The sequence below is a fragment of the Bipolaris sorokiniana genome (genome assembly GCF_000338995.1).
Source record: "Bipolaris sorokiniana ND90Pr unplaced genomic scaffold COCSAscaffold_6, whole genome shotgun sequence".
In the NCBI taxonomy this organism is placed as follows: Eukaryota; Fungi; Ascomycota; class Dothideomycetes; order Pleosporales; family Pleosporaceae; genus Bipolaris; species Bipolaris sorokiniana.
This window is the reverse complement of record NW_006911900.1, coordinates 1,235,811-1,257,015: the sequence shown is the minus strand read 5'-3', so window position 1 is coordinate 1,257,015 and position 21,205 is coordinate 1,235,811. Positions and strand designations below refer to the sequence as shown.

The 21,205-nt window shown below is 51.4% G+C and overlaps 9 protein-coding genes across 9 annotated transcripts; 2 read left to right on the top strand and 7 right to left on the bottom strand.

Annotated features, from left to right (window-relative positions):
- Window positions 1-398: 398 nt before the first annotated feature.
- COCSADRAFT_317618 (uncharacterized protein) lies at window positions 399-1,406 on the bottom strand. Its single transcript, XM_007701379.1, has 2 exons — window positions 505-1,406; window positions 399-453 (listed from the first exon to the last, which is right to left on the bottom strand). Exon 1 carries the CDS (start codon window positions 1,073-1,075, stop codon window positions 608-610), a length of 468 nt encoding a protein of 155 aa, XP_007699569.1. The 5' UTR covers window positions 1,076-1,406; the 3' UTR covers window positions 399-453; window positions 505-607.
- Window positions 1,407-2,659: 1,253 nt separating this feature from the next.
- COCSADRAFT_317578 (uncharacterized protein) lies at window positions 2,660-4,715 on the top strand. The gene is made up of 3 exons (XM_007701378.1): window positions 2,660-3,085; window positions 3,160-3,321; window positions 3,398-4,715. Exons 1-3 carry the CDS (start codon window positions 2,818-2,820, stop codon window positions 4,540-4,542), a joined length of 1,575 nt encoding a protein of 524 aa, XP_007699568.1. The 5' UTR covers window positions 2,660-2,817; the 3' UTR covers window positions 4,543-4,715.
- Window positions 4,716-5,724: 1,009 nt separating this feature from the next.
- On the bottom strand, window positions 5,725-6,902 carry COCSADRAFT_36405 (uncharacterized protein). The gene has a single exon (XM_007700972.1). It carries the CDS (start codon window positions 6,693-6,695, stop codon window positions 6,060-6,062), a length of 636 nt encoding a protein of 211 aa, XP_007699162.1. The 5' UTR covers window positions 6,696-6,902; the 3' UTR covers window positions 5,725-6,059.
- Window positions 6,903-6,936: 34 nt separating this feature from the next.
- Window positions 6,937-8,832, bottom strand: COCSADRAFT_116415 (uncharacterized protein). Its single transcript, XM_007701377.1, has 4 exons — window positions 7,994-8,832; window positions 7,651-7,943; window positions 7,522-7,596; window positions 6,937-7,472 (listed from the first exon to the last, which is right to left on the bottom strand). The coding sequence occupies exons 1-4, from the start codon at window positions 8,631-8,633 to the stop codon at window positions 7,374-7,376; spliced, it is 1,107 nt and encodes a 368-aa protein (XP_007699567.1). The 5' UTR covers window positions 8,634-8,832; the 3' UTR covers window positions 6,937-7,373.
- Window positions 8,833-8,996: 164 nt separating this feature from the next.
- On the top strand, window positions 8,997-10,702 carry COCSADRAFT_141562 (uncharacterized protein). Its single transcript, XM_007701376.1, has 2 exons — window positions 8,997-9,277; window positions 9,330-10,702. The coding sequence occupies exons 1-2, from the start codon at window positions 9,058-9,060 to the stop codon at window positions 10,589-10,591; spliced, it is 1,482 nt and encodes a 493-aa protein (XP_007699566.1). The 5' UTR covers window positions 8,997-9,057; the 3' UTR covers window positions 10,592-10,702.
- Window positions 10,703-11,317: 615 nt separating this feature from the next.
- Window positions 11,318-13,784, bottom strand: COCSADRAFT_36402 (uncharacterized protein). Its single transcript, XM_007700971.1, has 5 exons — window positions 13,496-13,784; window positions 13,169-13,428; window positions 12,923-13,081; window positions 11,613-12,874; window positions 11,318-11,537 (listed from the first exon to the last, which is right to left on the bottom strand). The coding sequence occupies exons 1-5, from the start codon at window positions 13,698-13,700 to the stop codon at window positions 11,426-11,428; spliced, it is 1,998 nt and encodes a 665-aa protein (XP_007699161.1). The 5' UTR covers window positions 13,701-13,784; the 3' UTR covers window positions 11,318-11,425.
- A 926-nt stretch (window positions 13,785-14,710) lies between these two features.
- COCSADRAFT_160049 (uncharacterized protein) lies at window positions 14,711-15,519 on the bottom strand (the record flags this gene model as incomplete). The annotated part of the gene is made up of 2 exons (XM_007701375.1): window positions 14,711-15,197; window positions 15,260-15,519. The coding sequence occupies 2 exons, from the start codon at window positions 15,517-15,519 to the stop codon at window positions 14,711-14,713; spliced, it is 747 nt and encodes a 248-aa protein (XP_007699565.1).
- Window positions 15,520-15,806: 287 nt separating this feature from the next.
- COCSADRAFT_190038 (uncharacterized protein) lies at window positions 15,807-18,280 on the bottom strand. Its single transcript, XM_007701374.1, has 2 exons — window positions 16,249-18,280; window positions 15,807-16,200 (listed from the first exon to the last, which is right to left on the bottom strand). The coding sequence occupies exons 1-2, from the start codon at window positions 18,165-18,167 to the stop codon at window positions 16,125-16,127; spliced, it is 1,995 nt and encodes a 664-aa protein (XP_007699564.1). The 5' UTR covers window positions 18,168-18,280; the 3' UTR covers window positions 15,807-16,124.
- A 957-nt stretch (window positions 18,281-19,237) lies between these two features.
- Window positions 19,238-21,118, bottom strand: COCSADRAFT_36400 (uncharacterized protein). Its single transcript, XM_007700970.1, has 2 exons — window positions 20,785-21,118; window positions 19,238-20,729 (listed from the first exon to the last, which is right to left on the bottom strand). The coding sequence occupies exons 1-2, from the start codon at window positions 20,902-20,904 to the stop codon at window positions 19,386-19,388; spliced, it is 1,464 nt and encodes a 487-aa protein (XP_007699160.1). The 5' UTR covers window positions 20,905-21,118; the 3' UTR covers window positions 19,238-19,385.
- Window positions 21,119-21,205: the final 87 nt, after the last annotated feature.

The following is a 21,205-nucleotide window of genomic DNA, read 5'->3' as shown; positions in this document are numbered from 1 at the left end:
ATGACGATGATGAGATATTGGTAGCAGCAGTAGTTGCCATGATGCAGTGAATGAATGAGAATGCATGTTAAGAAGAAGAAGAAGAAGGAGAAGAAGGAGAAGAAGAAGAAGAAGAAGAAGAAGAAGAAGAGTTGTATTTGTATTGTGTTGTGATGTGATGTGATTTAGTGATTGATTGATGTCTAATATGACGAGGGTATTTCCCTGGCACTATGATGATAGATGGGCTACATACATGCATTGTTTGTTGAACAAGAAGTTGTAGCTAACACATGGAATCTTGTCTACATGTAAAAGTCTGCATTCTCTGGTGTTGAGATGTGATGATGACGTGGAGGAGATGCAGAGCGTATGTATGTGTGTATATGTATGTGTTGTGCATGGATATGCTGGCGAAGAGTGGATCTGAAGGCTGCAACGGTGGCAGATGCAAGGGGTCCGTGTGGAAGGGTCCTTGGACAGCGTTTGCAACAGTGGCATTGGCCCTATAATAGTTTGACTGACATGTGGCCTCTTGGAATGTAGTGTGATCCATAGTTTTGATAGACAGATAGATTGAGCAGGCGATGGGTCATGGGTTGGAATGAAGGAAGAAGAAGAAGAAGCATCACTTGTCATCCTCATACGTAATCTCACACACCTTCTCCAACTCTTTCATGACAGTCTTGGCCCCGGCATCAATAGCTGATTTGGGGATTTTGAGATCGAATTCCAGGGCGTCGTCTGCGGTGCCGTCACCGCCGTTGAGCTGGTCATCGCTGAGACCGTTTGTGGCGGATTGTTTCTTGCTGCTGCTGCTGTTGCCATCTAGCTGACGCGTGTGCTCGCGGATACGCTGCATAGCGAGGTTTCTGGCCTCCTCGCACGTGGTGGCCTGGCCCGAGCGGAAGAGCTCGGTAATGTAAGCTCGGAGAGCGTCCTTGAAGCCCGACGAGCGCAGCGACTCGTCGAGCGTGGCCTCGATGTTGCGGATGCCGGGCCCGGCGAGCAGGGCCGAGTAGATGTTGTTGCGCAGGTCGCGCGAGATGCCGGACTGGGCTTGCTGCGTGGTGATGGGGATGGGGGTGTCAGACATGCTTGATGGGTGATGCGTTATGTTATCGGATGTTTTTTATGTGGAGAATATAGGGAGAGCGGGTGGTGACCGGGCTTCCGGTAATTGGGTAGTTTTTTGGATGGGTTGAAAAGAAAGGAGTGTTGTTTTTTGGGTATGGAGGTTTGGCCGGGGGTGGTTGGTGGAGGTTTAATTGGGTATAGTATGGGATTGGCCTCCGGAATCAGGTGATTTGATTGGATCAGAGAAGGGGGTTAGTAACCATAAACAACAAAGCCGAGTGGAGATGGGTAAAGGGGAATGAGGAGTTAATTGATTGCGAATTAAGACTCGGAAAGGGAAGGATTGGAGGGCGATTTCGATAAAAAGAAAGAGGAGGCTCCAGGGACGACGTTGGAAGAGAGCAATACCGGGTCAGCTTCCCAAAGTCGCGGTAGTTGCTGATCCTGTTCACGTGGGTTGGGGGCGCGCGTGGGGTTGTGCTTTCTCGCTACTGGGGGGGCCGGCGATGTAGTATGTCGTAATATAGGGATGGCAGCTTTCCTTGTCAGGTGCGACGTGAGGTGCTGCGGGCGGAAGTAACCGATTTGGCGACGGGCGAGCCGGGGTGGAGGAGGGGTTTAGTTTGCTTAAGCGTTGGCGGTGAAGATCCCGAGTTCGCATGGGATGAGTGGAGTGTGTGGCTAGGGAGGTGGTAGGGAGGGAGAGAGCGAGAATGGGATAGTGATTAATAGTGCTCGACTGGGGCGGTGGTATGAATGGAGAGGCAGGCAGGGTACATAGAGTGCAAAAGCAAGGAGAGGCCAAGGGCAATGGGGTGTGCGGGGGAATGCTACGTGTGGTTTGATGCTTGATGCTTGATGCTTGGACGTGAGTGTGCATGTGCTGTGTACTAGTATGTAGGTATATACTCACAGTACTTACATCGAGGTACATGTGGTTGTAGGGCACGGTAGCGGGCGCGGTCGGTACCTGCATGCTTTATCGCAATATTGACTTCCAAGCAGCAGCGTCGAGCCAGCACGGACGCCGCCGGCTGCCCAGCTAGCCGCCTGTCGGACGGTATAGGGTATTGGCAATCCAGATGCAGAAGCAGACGCTGCCTGCCTGCCCTGTTGGCGCTGTCGTTCTTTCTTTCTTTCTTTCTTTCTTTTCTTTCCTTTCCAGCCAGCGGTCTCTTCTCTCCCCTCTCACTCTCTCCCGTTATCTCGCTCTTTATTCCACCCTCCCCCCGGCGTATGTGCATGTTGTTGCATTTGCTCGTCATCTTGCTCGCACGGTCGAATGCACAGCCCGCCGCCGCTGCTGCTGCTGCTTGCTTTGACGACACGCCCTCCCCCCCTCAGGCCGTCGGACGACAAAGCGCCTAGCCGCAAGCCACTCGCCCGGCGACGACAACCCTCTCTCTCTCCCCGCCTTGCTGCTCACCTCTGCCCCACCGGCTAGCTGTGCATCTGAGACTGAGCCTGCACTCCCGCCCTGCTCCCGCCATCGACGAAACACGCCGTCTCAATCTCGCTTCGTCTCAGACAGGGTGCCCCAATCGCCCTGGGGCCAGCCTCGAGTCTAGCGCCGAACCGCCATCGATAACACAGACCTTGTCCCTCCACGAGCCTGCCTGCTTGCAAGAGAGAGGCCTTGGCATCATCACCGGCCGAGATTCGATATCTCTCTCTACCCACATCTCTACCAATACCTCTGTGCCAGCCCTCGGCCTCTCCTCCTGCTGCTGCCACTCCACCTTCAGCCCCCCCCCTCGCGTCATGGCATACACCACAAAGTACCACGAGGATTCGGATGCCGACGACGAGTTTGAACGCCAGGCCATCTCCAGCCCGACCCTGCCTGTCGAGTACGAAAGCTCGCCTACCAGCTCTGGCCCGCTCAGCACCGAACACACGCCCACCACCTTTACCCATTCCCGCGACAGCAAGAGCAGCCCAACGGGGCACATCATGGAGTGGAATGAAGACCAGACGGCCGACTTCATAGCCGACCTCGGCCTCGAGCAATACTCGGATACCTTTGCTAGTACGTGGCCTTGCTCCGCCAACCTTGGCTCTGCCTGTGTCTATTTGTGTTTTTACTAATCTCCTCTCCTACAGATGAGGGCATTACCGGAGACGTATTGGCCGCACTTCAGCATGCAGAGCTGAAAGAACTGGGCGTGGGCAGTGTGGGCCACCGTCTCACCATCCTCAAGGCCGTCTATGACATCAAGATACGGCAGAACGTGCCCATGGACCCTGATGACTACGTTCCATTGTGTGCGTGTTCTTTTTTTCTTTTACTTTTTTTGCCATCTGCTTTTCTTCACACCCTCCAGGCCCTAACAATGCATAGCTGCCGACACATCGGCACAGGAAGCTCCGCCTACACAGGACGACTTTGCCAGAGTCATTCGAGTAGTCCAAGCGCGTGACGAACGTATCCATACTGCCGAATCGGAACTGCGCCACCTCCGAGAAGACCTCAGCCGCGTCATGGACGAGAATAAGCGCCTGCGCGAGGAGATATTACCATTGATTCGCATGTTGAAAGACAACCAGCCACTTCCGACTCCCCATGAGCATACCCTCACCTCCCCACCAGCAACTCAAGAGAGATCTGCTGGAAGCAGTCTGTCGCGTAAGTTCTCCACCAAGAAGCTTTTCCTTGGGTCTGCGCCAAAAAATCCCTCTCCAACCATCCAAGAGCATCGTGCCCTTGTCGATCATTCTTCGTTGGATCCCTCAGCAGCAGCCGTCGCAGCTTCCTCACACCTCACAGCATCCCTCGGCAGTGGCGGCCCACAAATGTCGCCCAACTCCATTGCCCAACCCTCGCCTACATCGCCCGCATACACACAATCCCAAAGTCGCCAATACAGCCGCGACATACCCCGCAGCCACGACCATGACACAAACTCTGGCTGGAGCCAAACCAACACGTGGAACTCCGACGCCAACTCCATATCCGACCGGAACCGCGATCCCCGCGCCACTCCCGCACCACTATCCTCGCGACCTATGCGAAACAATGCTGCGCCAACACCGAACCCCGAAGAACGCGATCCTCCACTTTCTGGTGGTTCTAGTTCAATGAATGCCCCCACATCGGGCACTTCCTCTTCCACACCCTCCACGAACCCGCAAGTCGAAATATTCAAGTCGTTCCGTGTTTCCATCGATGACCCTTGCCACAAAGTCCTTCCCGTTGCGCTCAAGAAATACAATATTACAGCAGACTGGCGGCAATATGCTTTGTATATTGTCCACGGCGATCAAGAGCGTTGTTTGGGATTGAACGAGAGGCCTTTGATTTTGTTCAAGCAACTCGACAAAGAAGGCCGGAAACCCATGTTCATGCTTAGGAAGCATGCCGCACCACAAGAAGGTCACGTCAGTACCGTGGGCGGCAACGACGTACGGCCTGTAAACCCCCAGACGGAGAGTTTTGGATGGGGTAACCAGAATAGAGGCACGCCTCTGCCTGGTGGCGTGCTGTAGAGAACCCGCATTCCCAAGACCGGGTCAAGACGTGTTGTATTTTTTCTCTTGCGAGCATCCAAGTATTGTAAGATTCAAGAAGAGCATTGGAAGAGCATGGTTACAGACAGCTACCGTCGGCAGTGTGGAGCCCATGGTTCGCCATAGGGAAAGATGGCTCAAGGAGTCATGGGCAAGACGACGGAGCTTTTTGGTGTATCCCATCATGATGATTGGAGTTTTGGCGCATCGACAAGGAAGTTTTCCTGGCACATAAACGGCGTTTGATCTGCCCAAGGTCCGCCTTTGTTTACTTTTGTAACTTGACTACACCGTCCAGAAACAAAAAGGCAGACGGACGGTGTGTATGTCGAAGAGTTGGGTTGTTACAATTATTAGAGTATGGGCAAAGGGGAAGAGAGACAGAAGAGGTTATCAGGTTCGGATTTTGGAGATGATCTATCTTGCTCTTACTGCTTTCCATATGAGAGGAGCCTTTTTCTTTCTTGGAGTAGCGACCTCGGTCCCATCAAGAGAGGCCACGCAAAGTTTTTTTCTATATATTTTATTTATTTACATTTTACTTATCTTTCTAACACTGTTCATCAGGGCATTGCACTTGGCGTGGTTGATTTGTACCGATGTATCTACTCGAAAAGTCAAAAATGAAAAGCATTGTGTTCTGTTGCTGAATATTGCATATACTCCATTCTTTCCTCAACCCTACATACTAGTTTTGATCTAGACTACTACCCTGTTTTTACCACGACACCGTGTCTATCAACACCACCCCAAGTTCCCAACACATCCAGAAAAAATACATAGCAATATCACCCACGCATCACCTCCATTTCCGCACCTCGTATTCCTCCTCCTCCCTTGCCCCCCTTGATTCCTCTTCCCACAACCCTAAAATACTCAAATTCCCCCCGCCCTCTATTCTTAGCTCCTCCTCACTTCTCCAATCCACCCCGAACACAATGCCTTTAACAACCCTCATTTTAAAAAATAAAATAAAATAAGAAATAAAGTTTGACGCGCAATGAACGACAAGCGCAAGGGGGTTGCGTTCCCCTAGCCTTTGCCTGGGGTATTCCCCGTGTCAATTTTTTTTTGGCTTCGGCATATAGTGTGACTAGGCGGGCTTTTGTGTGGTTGCGTGGCTATGACTTGGAAGGAAGAAGATCAGGGTTGTGAACTAGGAGTGGGGGGTGGTTGAGGGGAGGGGAATGCTTGTGCAGGTGAAACAGTAGTTAGTTGGGGGGTTGTGCTTTTCTTAGACGTGGAGATGGGCGAAGAAATGCAAATCATTCCCGTTCAAACGGGGACCCTGATTTGCAAACTAGGAGAATTTTTTGACATAGGCAACGTGGGATGGATGGATGGGTGAGTGGGCGGTGAGAATATACGAGGTAGTGATTGTAGATCCATCTCATATCATGAGAATAGTAGTATACTTGGGTTTTTTGGGGGGTAGGGTCCTTCTTGAGAGAAGGAAGGGGGTGGGTATACATTATACAGAACATCTCAAGACTCTTTCAAAACGGCTTCGCCGCCTTCCTCAACTCCGTCTTTCCACTGACTGGGTCCCTAAATTCCCTCCAGCTAACGGGATGCATGACGCGTCCTTCCTCGCTCCTAGCAAGCACAACGCCGTACTCATTTCGATCAGTCGCAACGTAGTAGTTTCCGCTGTCACCCAGACTGATCACGGTGCCGCGCACCAAGTCGCCAACGCGGAAACTCTCTTCAATCTTGATCTTGTCCTTTTCTGTTGCGCGAATATCTTCGCGCCGGATCTGCGCAAGAAAGGCTTCCCGGCATACGGCGTCGTCGACGACGAGGATCTCGCACGAGGCGAAGCGTGGGCCCAAACGCGTTATGCGGACTAGTACTGTGCTGGAGACCGTGGGCAGCAGGGGCACACCACCTCCCGAGTTGGGGCCTAGGATGCCTGGATCACTGAAGGTGGGCGGTCGGGTTATCGCGACGAGAGGTGGTAGCTTGGTTTTGTTGCTCCCTGGTGTCGGTTGTGGTGCTGAGCCTACCGACACCACTGGCCCTGCTATTGAGGCGTAGATTTGCGATTCATAAATGTGCGTTCCGGGGCCCGGAGAGTACTTGTCAATGCTACCGAGAAGCTGGCCCGGCAGGGCTATGGATGGTAGTGCCATTGTGCGTGTGTGGAGCACAAGAAAGAGTGCTGTTTGATGTGGTCGCGTATTAAAACGCCTGCTATGCGAAGAACCTGATGGAGTGCTTTTTTCTCGGAACCACTAGTCGGAATTTGGTAAGCCGCTTTTGAGTTTCTATAGTATGTTCGAAGACGCGCTGTATTGGATGCGAACTCGTTCTTATTCTAACATGTGCGCGCACAGATGGTTGTAAGTGTTGACCAAAGTTACTTGCGCACGTCTCGAACTTTTAGTTGCGGAAGCTTACGTCATTCGCCTAAACTTGCCCCTCGTACGCGTCGCAAAGTCATGTACTATGTAAACATACATACTAACAGGTACTGCTATCCCACGACTCTTCATTAGACTATAGTATACTATGCTGCAAGACTGCGCCGCCTGTGCAAGTCAATGCTCTCATTCCATTGTCCCAGTTGAGCTCTCATGGCTCCAACTTTACAAGCACCTCTGCGAATACAAAGCAGAAGAACGCCAATTTTGTGCCCGACATATATGTATAGCTCCGTGCTCCAATCGCCGAGCCATGCAATCCCACGCAAATCAATCATGAAGTCATTCGCTCATGGTAACGTTCCGATAAAAGACGCGCCCCATCTGCCTCTCAGACAGGTTCATCCGCGTTCCTTCTGTCCGGGGTCTCACTCGTCGGTCCGGCGACTAGACGGCCTGGTAGAGGAGAAGTGGCTCGCCAATGTTTTCTATCTCGGGAATCGTGCACTTGAGGTCGAACGCTTTCGATAGCACGATCTTGAATATCTGAAACCAGGTCAGCACATATCCGAGCCTGAACAGGAAGATTTCCTACTTTTTGCACGTTGATACTGTGACTTGTTGAGCTAAAGATTAAACTAGCCTTCATTGCTCGTGCAAACCGTTTGGCCTATACCTTGTTAGCATACTAGGCTAGTGTCCAAGATCCAAACATGGTGTGTACCTGGTTAGAAATTTCTTCCTGTTCTTCTCGGGGAAAGTTGACGAAATGATCATATTTTGTGCCGACTAAAAAGGGGATAGCAGTCTTGTTGAAGCCGCGCCCTTGTCGATACCACTCCTTGATCGAGTTGAGAGTGCTCTTGCGCGTCAGATCAAACATGAAGAGTATCGCGACAGCATCATTGCAGACTAATGGCAACATATTGACGAATTCACGTTGACCACCTAGATCCCAAATAGAGAATGTGATTTCGGTGTTCCGGATCGAGATGGTCTTTTCCATAAAGTTGACACCTGCGCGTGTCAGAAACTGCAACCTGTAGAAAAAGCATGGTGTAACGCACCTAATGTTTGGATGTAGTCTTCGTCCCAGCTACCCTCGACATACTTGACCATTAGACTGGTCTTTCCGATTTGCGCGTCTCCGACCATGCCGACCTTGATGACCACACTGGCATTCTTGACTGCTTCCTGCTGTTGTTGTGCGCTCCGTTGTTGGTCTTGGTATGAGTTTGAGCGGGCGCCGCCCTCTGAGGTCGGGTACCGTCCCATCTGTGAGCTAGGCCGCGAGTGCGATTGGCCGACGTGTGCCTCTCTGCTGGAATCGTAGTAGCCGTGCCGCGGAGGAGTGTCGGCATCTGAGGATGTAGTGAAGCGTGAGCCATTGTGCGTTGTGTACTGGTAGGCGGTGTCCGAGTATGACGTTGATGGTCGGTGAGGCTCGTGTCCGTATGGGGAAGGGCTGTTGTTGAGGCTGTTAGATTGGGCTGGATCTGGTAGCGGTGTGACGGTGTTGGCGGTAATGGTGCTGGCCATGCTGTCATCGTTCGTGTCCATGGTCTGGTCCATGTGTTTTTGCGCCTCGTGTTCATCAACAAGTACAGCCTCAGGCTGCAGCTGGTCATGCCCCAGTTGTTCCGGCGGCACCTGAACAGGTTGGGGAAGTGTTTCTGACACAGGCGCCTGACTCGAGTACTCTTCCATGGCAGCGGCAGCGACTCCCAGCGGTATATATTCGGCAGCAATGAGAGCTGAGGGCGCGCACGCGTCGAGAGCGACAGACAAGGATCACCCGGCAGACGCGACTTTCGAGGAGTTTGCAGGGCCAATTTCACGCGTGCGAAGGCATTCAAGGACAAAAGGGGCGTGTGTGTTGTGAGCTGAAGTCGGCTTGTTGACTGAGTGCAAGCCGCGATGCAATTGGGTATCATGGGGTAGCGCTGATGGCTGCGCCGTGTCCTGGTTCGCCAAGCCACAAGCCACTGCGAGGGGCTGTTGTGGCTGGTGCTCGATAAGCCGCTTATCGCGTACTATTCAAAAAGTTCGTTTTCCAAGTCGCACTTGTCCGACTTTTTTTTGCGACTCGCCCTAGCACAACCACACGCAAGAATATATTCAAACGTAAAAGATGGCAAAGCGAGCGGCAGAATCAGAGCAAGAGCTGGAGGCTATCAAGAATGGCGAGCGGCCCATGGAAATCGACGCCCAGAATGAGGCAGGCGAATTCGAGGATGAGTTTGAGGACGAATTCGAGAGCGAGGATGAGATTCTCGAAGCAGGAGTAGACGGACGACCAGATGAGGAGCGCGAGGCCGAAGAGCGCGAGAATGGCATGGACGTCGACAAAGGTCAGAGAGGTCCATATGCCATACTTAAACATGCTGCTGACTATTTCTCTAGGCACATTTATTCCTGGACGCCACAAACTCTCTCCTGGTGAGACGCTGAACCCCGATCTTTCAACATACGATATGCTGCATACCCTAGAAGCGCCATGGCCCTGTCTGTCCTGCGACATTGTACCCGACAACCTAGGCTCAGATCGCAAAACATACCCCGCAACCGTATACGCGGTCGCCGGTACACAAGCAGCACGGGGAAGGGACAAGGAGAACCAGATCATGGTCATGAAAATGAGCAGTTTGTCGCGCATGGAGAAGGAAGACGAGGAAGATGAGGACTCAGATTCGGATGATGAGGCATCCGATCCCATATTGGAGACCAAGTCGATACCATTGACGAGCTGCACGAACCGTATACGAGCACACCAAACACCACAAGCCACATCTGCGCAACCTCCAACAACTCTCACAGCTGCCATGACAGAGTCAGGCCAGGTTCTCATTCACGACGTCACCCCACATCTCACCTCTTTCGACACACCCGGCACCACCATCTCTCCCGCGCAGAATAAGCCAGTCTGCACCATCCGAGCTCACGGATCAAACGAGGGTTATGCACTAGATTGGTCTCCTATGATACCAGAAGGCAAGCTGATTACAGCTGATTGCGCTGGAAAGATATTCGCAACAACTAGGACGCAAGGTGGAGGCTTTGTAACTGACACCACACCTTATACTGGCCACCAGGGCTCAGTCGAGGAACTGCAATGGTCTCCAACTGAGAAGACCGTATTTTCTTCAGCATCAAGCGACGGCACAGTCAAGATCTGGGATACTCGATTTAAGTCACGGAAACCAGTGCTCAGTGTCCAAGCATCCAAGACTGATGTCAACGTACTCAGCTGGTCGCATCAGACCGCTCATCTTCTTGCTTCTGGTGCCGACGATGGCGAGTGGGCTGTCTGGGACTTGCGACAATGGAAGCCATCCACCGACATGTCCAGCGACAAGAAGCCTTCGCCCGTCGCATCTTACACATTCCACAAAGAGCAAATCACCTCTGTCGAGTGGCACCCTACAGACGACAGTATCGTGCTCGTCTGCGCCGGTGACAACACCCTCACGTTATGGGATCTTGCCGTCGAGCTCGATGATGAGGAGAGCAAATACACAGCAGGCGTGCAAGACGTGCCGCCACAACTGCTATTTGTGCACTACATGGAGCAAATCAAGGAGGCACACTGGCACCCGCAGATTCCGGGTGCCATCATGGCTACTGGCGGATCAGGATTCAATGTTTTCAAGACAATTAGCGTATAAAAGTAATTGGGTATTCATGAATAAGAAACTTCATCATCTTACGGGTTTTCAGATATTTATGTATGTGCTGGAAGCAGTCCTAACTAGTGACGCCAATTATCCCTTTCAAACCCAATTCTGGACAAACAAAGAAAACCCCTAATTTGCATTTGAAATCAACAAGAATCAACACGAATCCGCATCTTCGTTAATCTTCTGTTCACTACATACTATCGTCCTCGCGTGTGATGTCCATTCCCTCAGACTATACAGCTTCACACTTAATCCCCATAACAAACTCTGCCTCAGTACAAACGAGCCAATTTCCATAACCACCAAGAAGACAACATACGCAAAGCATTTCCCATGACCTCCCCAGAACCCAGCACTTCCTCGATCTCGTCCTCATCGCCCATACTCTCAGTACCCTCGCAAAACTACAACCACCAGGATCACCATACGACAACCCATCCTACATCATGTGGTCCTCTCCTCGCACTCGACACCCGGTACGAAGAAAGTGATACGAGAACCTCACTCCACGCCCTCCCCTTTCCCCATCCGAAATGGCGCATTGACCCGGACACCGGAGCCGTATACGAAGACGCAAGTGTGGTACTCGAAGTATGTGAAGTGGACCTGGAAGATGTACGACCGAGCATAGAAAGCGCCGAAGAAGAAACAGGGACAAAGAGAAAAAGAACGTTCAAAGACGACGAAACGGTAAAATCCAAGAAAAAGAAAACGGAGAGGCACAAATGAGGCAAATATTTATTCATAAACTCGGAGAAGAACGAGACATATCCAAGCCCCCCATATCTTCAATATATACTAATCATCCCCCACATCTCCCCTTCAAACCGGCCGTTCAATCGGCCTAACCTTCTCTCCCTTCACACCCCCTTGCTCACTCGGAAATAATGGCGTACTAGCCTCACTCATTTCCCTAATCTTCTTAATCAAATTACTAATCCCCAGTCATTAGCTTCTCAGCCCACAAAAACTCTACTTCGCCTCTCCTTGCATATGGGGGAAAACTTACTTAACAGGTAAATGCAACTTATTCTGTTCTCTCCAGAGAATCCCTACCACCTTGTCACGCCCACGACTGTGGTCTTCCAAGTGCTCGGTGATGAGTTGGCGACCAAGTTCCTTGCTGCAGCCATAAATACGCTGGGTGCAGCCGTCGAAGCTGCAGAGCCACGAGTCGCGGGGTCCGTTGGCTTCGTAGGTGGGGAGCGGGGTGGAGACGGTTTGAGGGGAAACGGTAGGCTTGCTGTTGCTTGATGCTGATGCGGGAAGGTGTCGGAGGGGAAGGGGTAGAGAAGCGCTGGCTTCTGCGTCTGCTTCACTGGAATCGGAATCGTTTGTTGTAGGCGGAGAGGAAAAGGTTAGAGAGTTGCTGTTTCTTCGTTTTCTTCGAGCATCTTTTGCTTCGTGCTCGGTGTCTGTGTTGCCTAGTTTTCTCTTCTCGCGACTTGGTGATAGGGCTTGGGCTGGCGTATCAGTCATGTCCAGGTCTGAACTGCTATTTGCTTCATTCTCGCTTTGTAATTCCGATGAGGCGTCACTGGCTGCTACAGGTGCTTTACCCTTACCAGCTATTTGTTTACCTGGCTTGATGATCACACGTTTACTCTTGCCGGAGAAGTTGCCGGTTTTAGGTCGCAGGACTGACAGGCGGCCTTTCTTCCGTCTACCTGGTGGACGTCGAACGGGCGTTCGTAGTTCTTCTTCGTCGGATGTATCTGACGAATCGCTCTGTCCATCTCTTAGTCTTGCGTGATCTTTCCGTGGGTTGAGCTCGACGTTTTCTGCTCGTCTCTGTTCGGCTGCAGATAAATTATGTCCAGCTGCTAATTCTTGATATATCGGCTCATCTGCAAAGAATTGCACGGTTTTTCGGCGTGGATGGTCCATCATGTAACAGAGGTTCTGCGCATGCACCAGTAGGACCGTTTTTGCAGTCTCCACTTCTTCAATCTCATAACGCCTAACAATCAGCTCTGCAACCCGATCCAAAGTTATTTGATTTCTTCCTGGGCGCACAACTCGTTGGTTTACTGCTTTCTGCATAAACTCAAAAAGTGCTGCGGCTTCCCACCAATTATCGTCCTTCTTCGGCGCGTCCGGCGTTTTTGACCCTGCAGACTTCCTTCGAGCATGCCGTGACGTTCCAGGTGTAGCTGCTTGCTTTGAGGTGAGAGATGGTGTAGACCTTGATTTTGAACTTGTTGGCAAGCGTTCGGATTGGATTTGGGAATAGCGCCCCTCAATGCGTGCTTTGCAGTCGTCAAAGTCTTTCTATTCGCAGATCAGATTGAGTCCAGGGTTGGCTGGAATGCCACTTACCGGAAACCTTCTTCTAAAGCGCTGGTATATAGGAGTGTTACTCCAGCTTAAGCCCTGTGCCCTGTTTAAGAAGCACATCATCAGGAACATGTGGTGCTTGTCGAAGATTTCCTCTACCATGGCTATGTCGTTACAAGAGAAGCGTTTGTCTTCTGCGTACTACATGGGTCAGCCTGTATATCTCATAATACTGCTCAATCAGCGTAGGCTTTTGGAGCTAGCTGCAGATATCGGTGTTGCACTTACTTCCTGGAAAATGAGCTCAGCACTGGGCCCTCCACTCTTCTTCCGCACTTCACTGTGAATATCCGTCACAAAGTACAATAGCTCGACAGCCTGAATCATCTCGTCATAGATGGGTTTATACTGGGGCGCAGGCTGGATTTCGAACCAGCCTGCTTTGCCTTGGGCCCATATAACGTATGCACCATCTGTCATCTCGCCGTACGAGAAGCGTGTCACGTTCCGTATCTCGATGTCGGTGGGGTTATATGGCTTCTTGAGGACTGCGGCCGTGTCAATTGACTATACTATTCCACTGATGCGCTTTTCACTGCACCCAAATCTACGTACGATACTTTAACTGGCTGCGCCCAGGCATCTTTAGGTGCCCCTCGACCTTGAGCGGGGTATCCGCATACGCGGCGAGCAGGCTGGCAGGCTTTCCATTGCTCTCATATGTGATGTGCGCATCCTTGAGAACGAATATCTCCCAGTCATCGGAATTGGTGTTTGAGGCGTCCAGTGGCTTTAGTATTTCCGACTCTGGCACAGACATGTTGGCTAACATGCGGGGTGCATCGCATGGTGCAAAAGGCTGGTGCAAATGGCGCGTTCGGCTTCCTCGCCCCAAACGCGGGCGTGGACGACGGAAGCGGTAGTACGCGTTTAGCTCGGTACTTGTCTTATCGATAGCAGGTATCCTTGCGTCATATGCAGTCTAGACTTTGTTCCCTCGAAACACCCACAGGCTGGACAGTTTGTCGGAGAAGTGTGGACTAGTCAATACGGTAGAGTCTGGTCAGAGCGTGTTGGCACGAGTGAGGACACGGGTATGCTCGGGTTCGATGAATTAGCACGCTAAATGGGAACCGGCAGTCATGACAACGACACTTCTTGGCCACACCATAGTTGGTATGGCAACGACAAGTTCGAGATTAGATTGTAGAATTCATGTATTAGGCTGGAAAGTGCAAGATTAATGCCAAAGCTACAGATCGACCCCTGATCACGTGCCTACCCGTACCTCTCTCCACATTCATATGGGACCACTGCAGACACTATGATTGCTATTTGCTGTTATCTAAGTGATTGGAAAAACCCAACACCGCCGTTTTCCCTGCTAACAAGCTGCAGCCCGTCTAACCGTTTGTTGTGAACAAACTCGCCAACCTCATACTTTAAATCTATCTTGTTCAGCAAGAAAAAAAAGATTGCACATCATTCGAGGTTTCCTTATATAATTGTACATTGATTCTTATATTCATATTACCATTCCGAAAATTCCAATCCTGGAATGATCCTTGCTGGTACCAGACAGGTATCTGAACTACATAAACACCCCCGCGTTGCTCGCCGATGTGCAAAAGATCCCCCCTATGAAGAAAGAAAAATGCCTGCACCCAGAGAGGGAGAATGTCGACTATTGTATCGTTCCTCTACCCTCTCTCCTCTCCACCTATACGAAATCATGTCAGCACCCCATTCTATAACCAGAAGTCATCAAAACACAAAAGAGAGTACCAAGTCGGACTTCACCTTACCTCTTTCGTCCTCCATTCCTCTCACTCACGCCCTGTTCCCCGCACAAATCTCAAACACAACTCCGTCATCAACTCCACAAGTGCCAACAGGCGCATCCTTCTTTCCCTCAAACTCCGGCTCTGTATACGCCAACTGCGCACACTCGACTCCAGGCACACAATGGAACCCCTTGCAATTATTCCCACCTGCAGCCTGAGTCCCCTTCTCCTGCCCAACGCACCCCGCGAAATGTTTAACCTCCGTGCCGTTTTTCACCATGCAGTCCAGATACGAGATATCGTACGACACGGATTTCTTGTCTGCCCCGACGGTATATTCGAACTGCATGGGTTTCGCGAGACCCACGACAGTCTTTGCTACCTTGAGCGAGACCCCAGCATTATTGCATACCCGGAGGGCCTCTGTGTATGTAGTCTTGGTCCGGACGAGGTAGTCAGTGTTGCCTGGTCCGCAGCTTTCGTGGCCGCCGATGGAGGAGACCCAGACGTCGTATTCGCATGAGTTTACGATGCTGGTGTTGTTGGGGTGGGGACCAGTGGGGCGTATGGGTTCGGGTTCGGGGACGGTGCTGACGGCTTTGCGAGTGTAGCGCCAGAAGGTGAGGGGATGGGCACAATGGTGTTTGGATTGCCGACGGTGAGGATGCTCAAAGTGGGTGCCTGTGAGGCAACGGGGGCGGGGGTTGGAGCGATGATCATGGTCGTGTACACCATCTGGGTGACGAGTACGATTTCGGTCTTGACATCGCGGCCCTGGATACGGCGGTGGCCATATCCAAGAGCACCGGTGAGAAGGGGGAATGCTGCCAAAACAGCAAAGACGGGGAAGTGCATGGCTACTTTCCTTTGAGTGTGTTCGTTGAGTGGTTTGTTACTGTGAGCTTTTGTCGAGTCTAGTATTTGGCTCCGTGTTCAAGTGGTCTTAGGAGATATTGTGTATGTTGTGTGTAAGACTCAGTAGCTGATTTGTACTTGTGTATCAAGAAAGTGGAGGTGAGCGTCAGTTATATACTATCCTGGAGCGGTGTCGCGCAGCTGGCCCGTTTGCAAACATCACGGTGTCCGACCAATGGGAGGCTAGCAAGTGAGGAGAGATTAGATGAAGTCAAACAGTGAGAGATGCCATGAAACCTTTACTGTGCTTCAAATAAGGTGTGAAGCTCTCGCGGTGAACGCTGCACCACGATGTCGAACTTTGAGCTAACATTGAGAGGATTATGTCGCATGTGGCTGTCTCTGTATTCAGAGGATCCAAAACCGCAAGATAAATGCATTGACAGTGAGTGTAGGACAAGAAGATTCAATAAAGAAGGGGTAATGATGGAATTGGTCGCAGAAGGACGGCCGAGGTATGCTACAGTACATTCAAAATGAGTTCCAGTTTTGGAGGAACAGTGAAACAAAAGAGTAAAGAAGGAGAGCTAACCAGAGCCCGGTGGCTACCCATTAAGAGGGCCTAGCGGTATAGATGGTAGTGGTGCATGTCGAGACTGCGCGTAGCAAGAATACATTGGGCTATCACAAGTTAGCTTTTGTTTGCAATATTGGGGTCACGACACTTACTCATCATATCCCGTCCAGCCCACGCACTTCCAGCAATTGAACAAGCCAGTTGGATCATACCGCTTCTTCACTGCAAGCAGCTTCTCATATTGAACACCGAAGAACGTCTCCTGCCAATTCTTCTCAGCCCAATCACCCTCATTTAGGTAGCATCCACCGCCGGGCGTCAACGCCTTGAGCGGCTCAACCATGGCGGTGACTATGTCCTGAATTGGTGACAGGGTATTCGGCGGCGTGGCGGTGGTCCAGAACTGGCCCATGACGATTTCCCAGAGAGAATCTCGCCAGATGGGATTAACACTCGTTTTGCCATTGTCCGGGAAGTTGTCAGGCCCCGTAGCGTACAGCTGCACGCCTCCTGAGCCGTGTCTGGCGTACGAGTACTGCATTGAAGTCATGACTGCTTCTACTAGTTTCTCGATGCTCTGATCGGATTCAAAGAGAGTGCGTGGAATGAAGCGGCCTACGCCTTTGAATCCTAGACCAACAGCTCCGTTGCGCGCGAGCTCGGGTTGCTCGGTGAAGTCGTGCCATTGGGAGAACTTTTCGAATGAGTAGTAGTCATCGGCAGTGATTTCGATACCAGGGGTGTTTGTAAGGAGGTTGCGCCACTCGGAAGTGATAGTCTTGATCACTTCGGTATCGTTGGATGGCATGACTTGCACGAATATTACGTGGTCTGGTAGCACAAAGTTGTATCCGGCGATACCATGTTTGCCAAAGAGGGCTTGATTTGAGGCAAGTGCAGTCAGAATATCTTGGTGAATCTTCGACTCAGAGATGTTCTTCGGTGCCGGGAATTTGGCATGGAAGTGGTATACGTTGATAGGAACAGCTGGGTGGAGCTGGAACTTGTATGATGTGAGCACTGCATAGGTTCCGCCTCCGCCTCCACGCATGGCCCAGAAGAGGTCTGGATCACTGCATTCGTTGATGGTGTGTTGTTTACCATCAGCAGTGATGACATCGAACTCGACAGCTTGGTCAACCATGAGCCCGTACTTGGGTCCCAGCGGTCCGTGGCCACCTGCTTGGCCGTAGCCTCCTGCGATGCCAACAGATGCCGACGCACCTACGGTGACGAGCATGCCATGTGGCTCGAAAGCTTCCCATGATTCTTGAGCCTGCACGCCAGCACCAATCTCGCCAATGTTCTCATAGCGAGTATTGCATCCTTGAGGCTGAAAAGTCTTGTGGAATTTGGTATCTTTCATGTTGTGCGTCCAGATGGCAAGAGAGTTGGGAGTAGTGGATCGACCAAAATAGTCATGTCCAGTGTTTTTGATCGAGACTCGAATACCATGTTTGCGAACGAAATCCAGTGTTCTACTGATATCGCTTCCAGATCTGGCTTCGACGTGGTATGAGGAGAATCGACCGAGCGAACAGGGACCAGAAACGGAATCTGAAGTGTTGAAGGAGTTCAGGGCGCACTGCGATTCACCACACCTCTCCCAATCAAGGAACTCCCCTGAGCCGTACTGGCTTGTTCGCGACAATCCATTGCCATAGTTTTTCGCCACGGTTTTGCACTCTTCACTGGATGAGTTAAGATAGCATGGCTCGGCCCAGGGCACAGTCAGTTTAAGATGACCATTGATACTTTTGTTGAAGGCGCTCCATTCATCTGTCGTCGGCCAGCAAGACTGTCCAGGTAGGCAAGTGTAGTTGAAGGAGCCGGAATGCTGGTGTGGTGACGACAACGGTACATTTGAGCGGAGATGCTGTCTGAACAGGGTATACGATCCATATGCAGCAAGCCCACAGATTAAGGACAGCACAACGGCCTTGCGGAGGGTATCTCCTAGGCTTCTTCCCGCAGCTCTTTTTGTGTATCCAAGCCCATCGTCGCTAATCTGATGTTCATGATTGAGGGCAATCTTCTCATCTAACAACGGTTGCCGCTCTATAGCCGACATTTTGACTGGTCAATCCAGTCGCTGTTTAGCCAATGCGTCTTGAGATATAATGTAGTCGTGGATTTGCTCAATGGTTTTCGTCAATTCCTCCCAATGGTGCGGTGTAAAAAGATTGGGACAATACAGCAAAACAAGCAGCAAGGAAAAGACTACTTATAAGCATAGAACCACACAGCCACAAGCTGAGTGTGGAGATGGATTGATTCCCTCCATCATAATTTAGGCCAAGCCGCGGCATGCCCCAATTTGGGCAATGGCTTACCGCCGTCTCAGCCTCAGCTCAACGCTTAGACAACCAATCACGCTGGGAGGACTTGCGATGAACCGCGCTTTTTAGCTGACAGTGGAGCGGAGATTCAACGCCGACTCAGGCCTAGTATCCTAGGCAGGCAGCCATAGCTAGGTGCGCGAGGCGGATAGAGAGCTGATGTCATGATGTTTGGGGGCTGTGAACTCATGGTGTGGGTGGAGAGAACTGCCGTTTGGCCCCCACTCTTTACCAGAACCGGTTCCTGGCGCTTAAAACGGCGTCTCATCGATCGTGTCATACTACAATCCTAGTGAATCTCACTGCCACATGTTATTACCGCAGGCAGCACCTCGTGTTGCCTCTTTTTTTTTTCTAAAGAGCGGCCTCATGGGCTACGTCGATGACGCATGTAAAGAAGAAGTAAGTCTGCCTTATCAGTACACTTGGCATTCAGGCAGCAGTAGATGAGTTCAAAAATCCTGTGAAATCAAAAGTGTTTTTCTAGTGCACGCAACCCGTAATGTTCACCAGAATACTCGCCCAAGTGGCATTAGTCCAGCACATGCACAGCTCACCTTCGCTGATGATCCGGAGTTGCTTCTTATCAAGCTCATGGTAGGAATGTGCTTTTGAAAATTTGTGGGAAGAACAAACTGGCATACCGCCCTTTGTCTTTGGATACCAGGGCAAAGCCCAGTACCGTCTTTCGCATGTTGCAGGCCGACATGAAAAGTGGATTTGCCATGATTCAATCAACCCAACCTCTAGACGGGTGATTTTAGTAAGGAGATAAAGTCGAGTTGAGGAAAAACGGAGCAGAAGAGGATGGGAAGTTTTCAAGAAATAATAGAAACTAGGAGTTTGGTGAATAATCAAGGCTGAGTAAGTTTAGCAGATATGTGGGGTTTCTATACGAGCATCTGGACTCAAACAACCGATCAATGGGTTTGGCCAAAGTCGATACCTTTCTACTTTTGAAATCTGTCAAGAACCTCGGCAATTTTCTCCCTGACACCTTGCTTGCCCTCGTACTTTTCTAGCAACTTGGCGACAACGTCCTCGGTCTTTTTGCCTGCTGCTTCCCTGAGAATCTCATCCTCTCTTGGCAGCCCAATCCATGCATGTGGGTATTCCGTGTAGTCTGCTTGACTAATGAGTGGAAGTGGCGGCTCCCTGCCAAATTCAAAGAACGAATCGACCTGACTCTTATTGACCTCATCAAGGGTGTTAGGCTTCCAGTTGGGTCGCTCCTTCTTGCGCTCGACGAGGCGTGCTGTCACACCTTCGACGAAATCGGGGTGAGCCATGAATTTGGAAGCAACGGAGTACTCTCTCTGGAATGCTTGCGCGATAGACCATTGACGGCCGATCTGCATCTGCCTGAGGGCTACAGCAACAGAGATGGGAGAGCGACTGTTGATGGTTTGAATGGTCTTGTCAGCCCACGTCTGGATTTCGGGGTTTGCATGCGTTTTCTTGACTTTCTCAAGAGATGCCATGATGTCCATGATTCCTGGCTGGTCAACGTGGAAAACACTGTCGATTATCCTGCGCAGTTCACCAGAGATATGTGGTCGCTCTGCAGGCAGGCCGGTGCTGAACTCCTCAATGGTAGCATTGATGATTTTGAAGCGCTCGTGGAGCCTCATGTAGTCGGGGAACTGGAGTTCGGCGAGACGTGCCTCGAGCTGCTGCAGAGTGGAGGAGTGGATGTAGTGGGTCGCGACGCCGTGGTGGAAGGCATCCACACCCTTGAGCTGCTCCGACGTGAGGGCAAGGTAGGTACCGAGCGCACCTTCCAGGCGTGGCAGGAAGAAGGAGGCACCAACGTCTGGGAAAAAACCAATGGTGGTCTCAGGCATGGCGAAGAGGGTGTTTTCGGTCGCGATGCGGAAAGGCGCGTGCATCGACAGTCCGACGCCCCCACCCATCGTGATACCATCCATGAAGGCGACATACGGCTTGGTGTAGGTAGCAATCAGGTGATCCAGCTTATATTCCAGGCCGAAGTAGTCTGCGCTCCTCTGCTGTCCCTTTGGTCCCTTCTGGTTCCACGCTGCCAATGCCGCGACATCGCCGCCGGCACAGAATGCGCGACCGCTGCCTTTGATGACAACGACGCCCGCCAGTTCTGACTTTTCCCATTCTTGCAGCCTCGGAACGATCTTGCGCACCATGGAGCCATTGAGCGAGTTGAGCTTCTTAGGCCGATTGAGTTCGATGCTGCGCACGCCGTAGTTGTTGGTGAAAATGACATCGTCGGGGTCGTCGTCCTTTTCCGCCTTCAGGAGGTCTGCTGTCGGCGTGGCATACTGTGCGCCGTCAGTATGCTATGCATCGGCACGCGCGGAAGGGCCGCCATTGTACCAGTCTTGACCCGCTCATCCAGGCGGGATTTGTGATGTTTGCACGCAATGGCATGATGCAGGTAGCACGGGTCCGCGAGACGCAGCTCAGCGGCGTTCTTGTCAGTGTACGGAGAGACATGTGTGGTGTTTGGGATATGACGATGCAACAACTTTCACAGCCGCTGCCGACCGAGTTGAGCCTCGGGTACGTAGTACCCGCAAATTGAGATGTCGAGGCCGGCACCACCTTGGGCAACCGACGGATCTAGCCTACACGCCGAAATGATGAGATTTGTCCCTCTCAACCTTGCCGGTGAGTTGAGAAAGCCCAAATTGATTAGAGAGAAAGGAAGACAATCTGTTATGTCTCTGCTGCCCGCAATAGTATGCCCCGCCGATGCAGCGTGGGCGAGCTCGGATCTCCCCCTCATCTGATTGGA

Coding starts and splice junctions, on each gene's coding strand:
- COCSADRAFT_317618 (XM_007701379.1), bottom strand. CDS start 1,075: ATGTCTGACACCCCCATCCCCATCACCACGCAGCAAGCCCAGTCCGGC.
- COCSADRAFT_317578 (XM_007701378.1), top strand. CDS start 2,818: ATGGCATACACCACAAAGTACCACGAGGATTCGGATGCCGACGACGAG. Junction 3,086..3,159: donor ATACTCGGATACCTTTGCTA/GTACGTGGCCTT, acceptor CCTCTCCTACAG/ATGAGGGCATTACCGGAGAC. Junction 3,322..3,397: donor TGATGACTACGTTCCATTGT/GTGCGTGTTCTT, acceptor AACAATGCATAG/CTGCCGACACATCGGCACAG.
- COCSADRAFT_36405 (XM_007700972.1), bottom strand. CDS start 6,695: ATGGCACTACCATCCATAGCCCTGCCGGGCCAGCTTCTCGGTAGCATT.
- COCSADRAFT_116415 (XM_007701377.1), bottom strand. CDS start 8,633: ATGGAAGAGTACTCGAGTCAGGCGCCTGTGTCAGAAACACTTCCCCAA. Junction 7,944..7,993: donor AGACTACATCCAAACATTAG/GTGCGTTACACC, acceptor TGACACGCGCAG/GTGTCAACTTTATGGAAAAG. Junction 7,473..7,521: donor ACAGTATCAACGTGCAAAAA/GTAGGAAATCTT, acceptor ACCTGGTTTCAG/ATATTCAAGATCGTGCTATC.
- COCSADRAFT_141562 (XM_007701376.1), top strand. CDS start 9,058: ATGGCAAAGCGAGCGGCAGAATCAGAGCAAGAGCTGGAGGCTATCAAG. Junction 9,278..9,329: donor TGGCATGGACGTCGACAAAG/GTCAGAGAGGTC, acceptor CTATTTCTCTAG/GCACATTTATTCCTGGACGC.
- COCSADRAFT_36402 (XM_007700971.1), bottom strand. CDS start 13,700: ATGTCTGTGCCAGAGTCGGAAATACTAAAGCCACTGGACGCCTCAAAC. Junction 13,082..13,168: donor CTGAGCTCATTTTCCAGGAA/GTAAGTGCAACA, acceptor TGACCCATGTAG/TACGCAGAAGACAAACGCTT. Junction 11,538..11,612: donor AAGTTGCATTTACCTGTTAA/GTAAGTTTTCCC, acceptor ACTGGGGATTAG/TAATTTGATTAAGAAGATTA.
- COCSADRAFT_190038 (XM_007701374.1), bottom strand. CDS start 18,167: ATGTCGGCTATAGAGCGGCAACCGTTGTTAGATGAGAAGATTGCCCTC. Junction 16,201..16,248: donor GGCTGGACGGGATATGATGA/GTAAGTGTCGTG, acceptor AACTTGTGATAG/CCCAATGTATTCTTGCTACG.
- COCSADRAFT_36400 (XM_007700970.1), bottom strand. CDS start 20,904: ATGTCTCTCCGTACACTGACAAGAACGCCGCTGAGCTGCGTCTCGCGG. Junction 20,730..20,784: donor GGATGAGCGGGTCAAGACTG/GTACAATGGCGG, acceptor GACGGCGCACAG/TATGCCACGCCGACAGCAGA.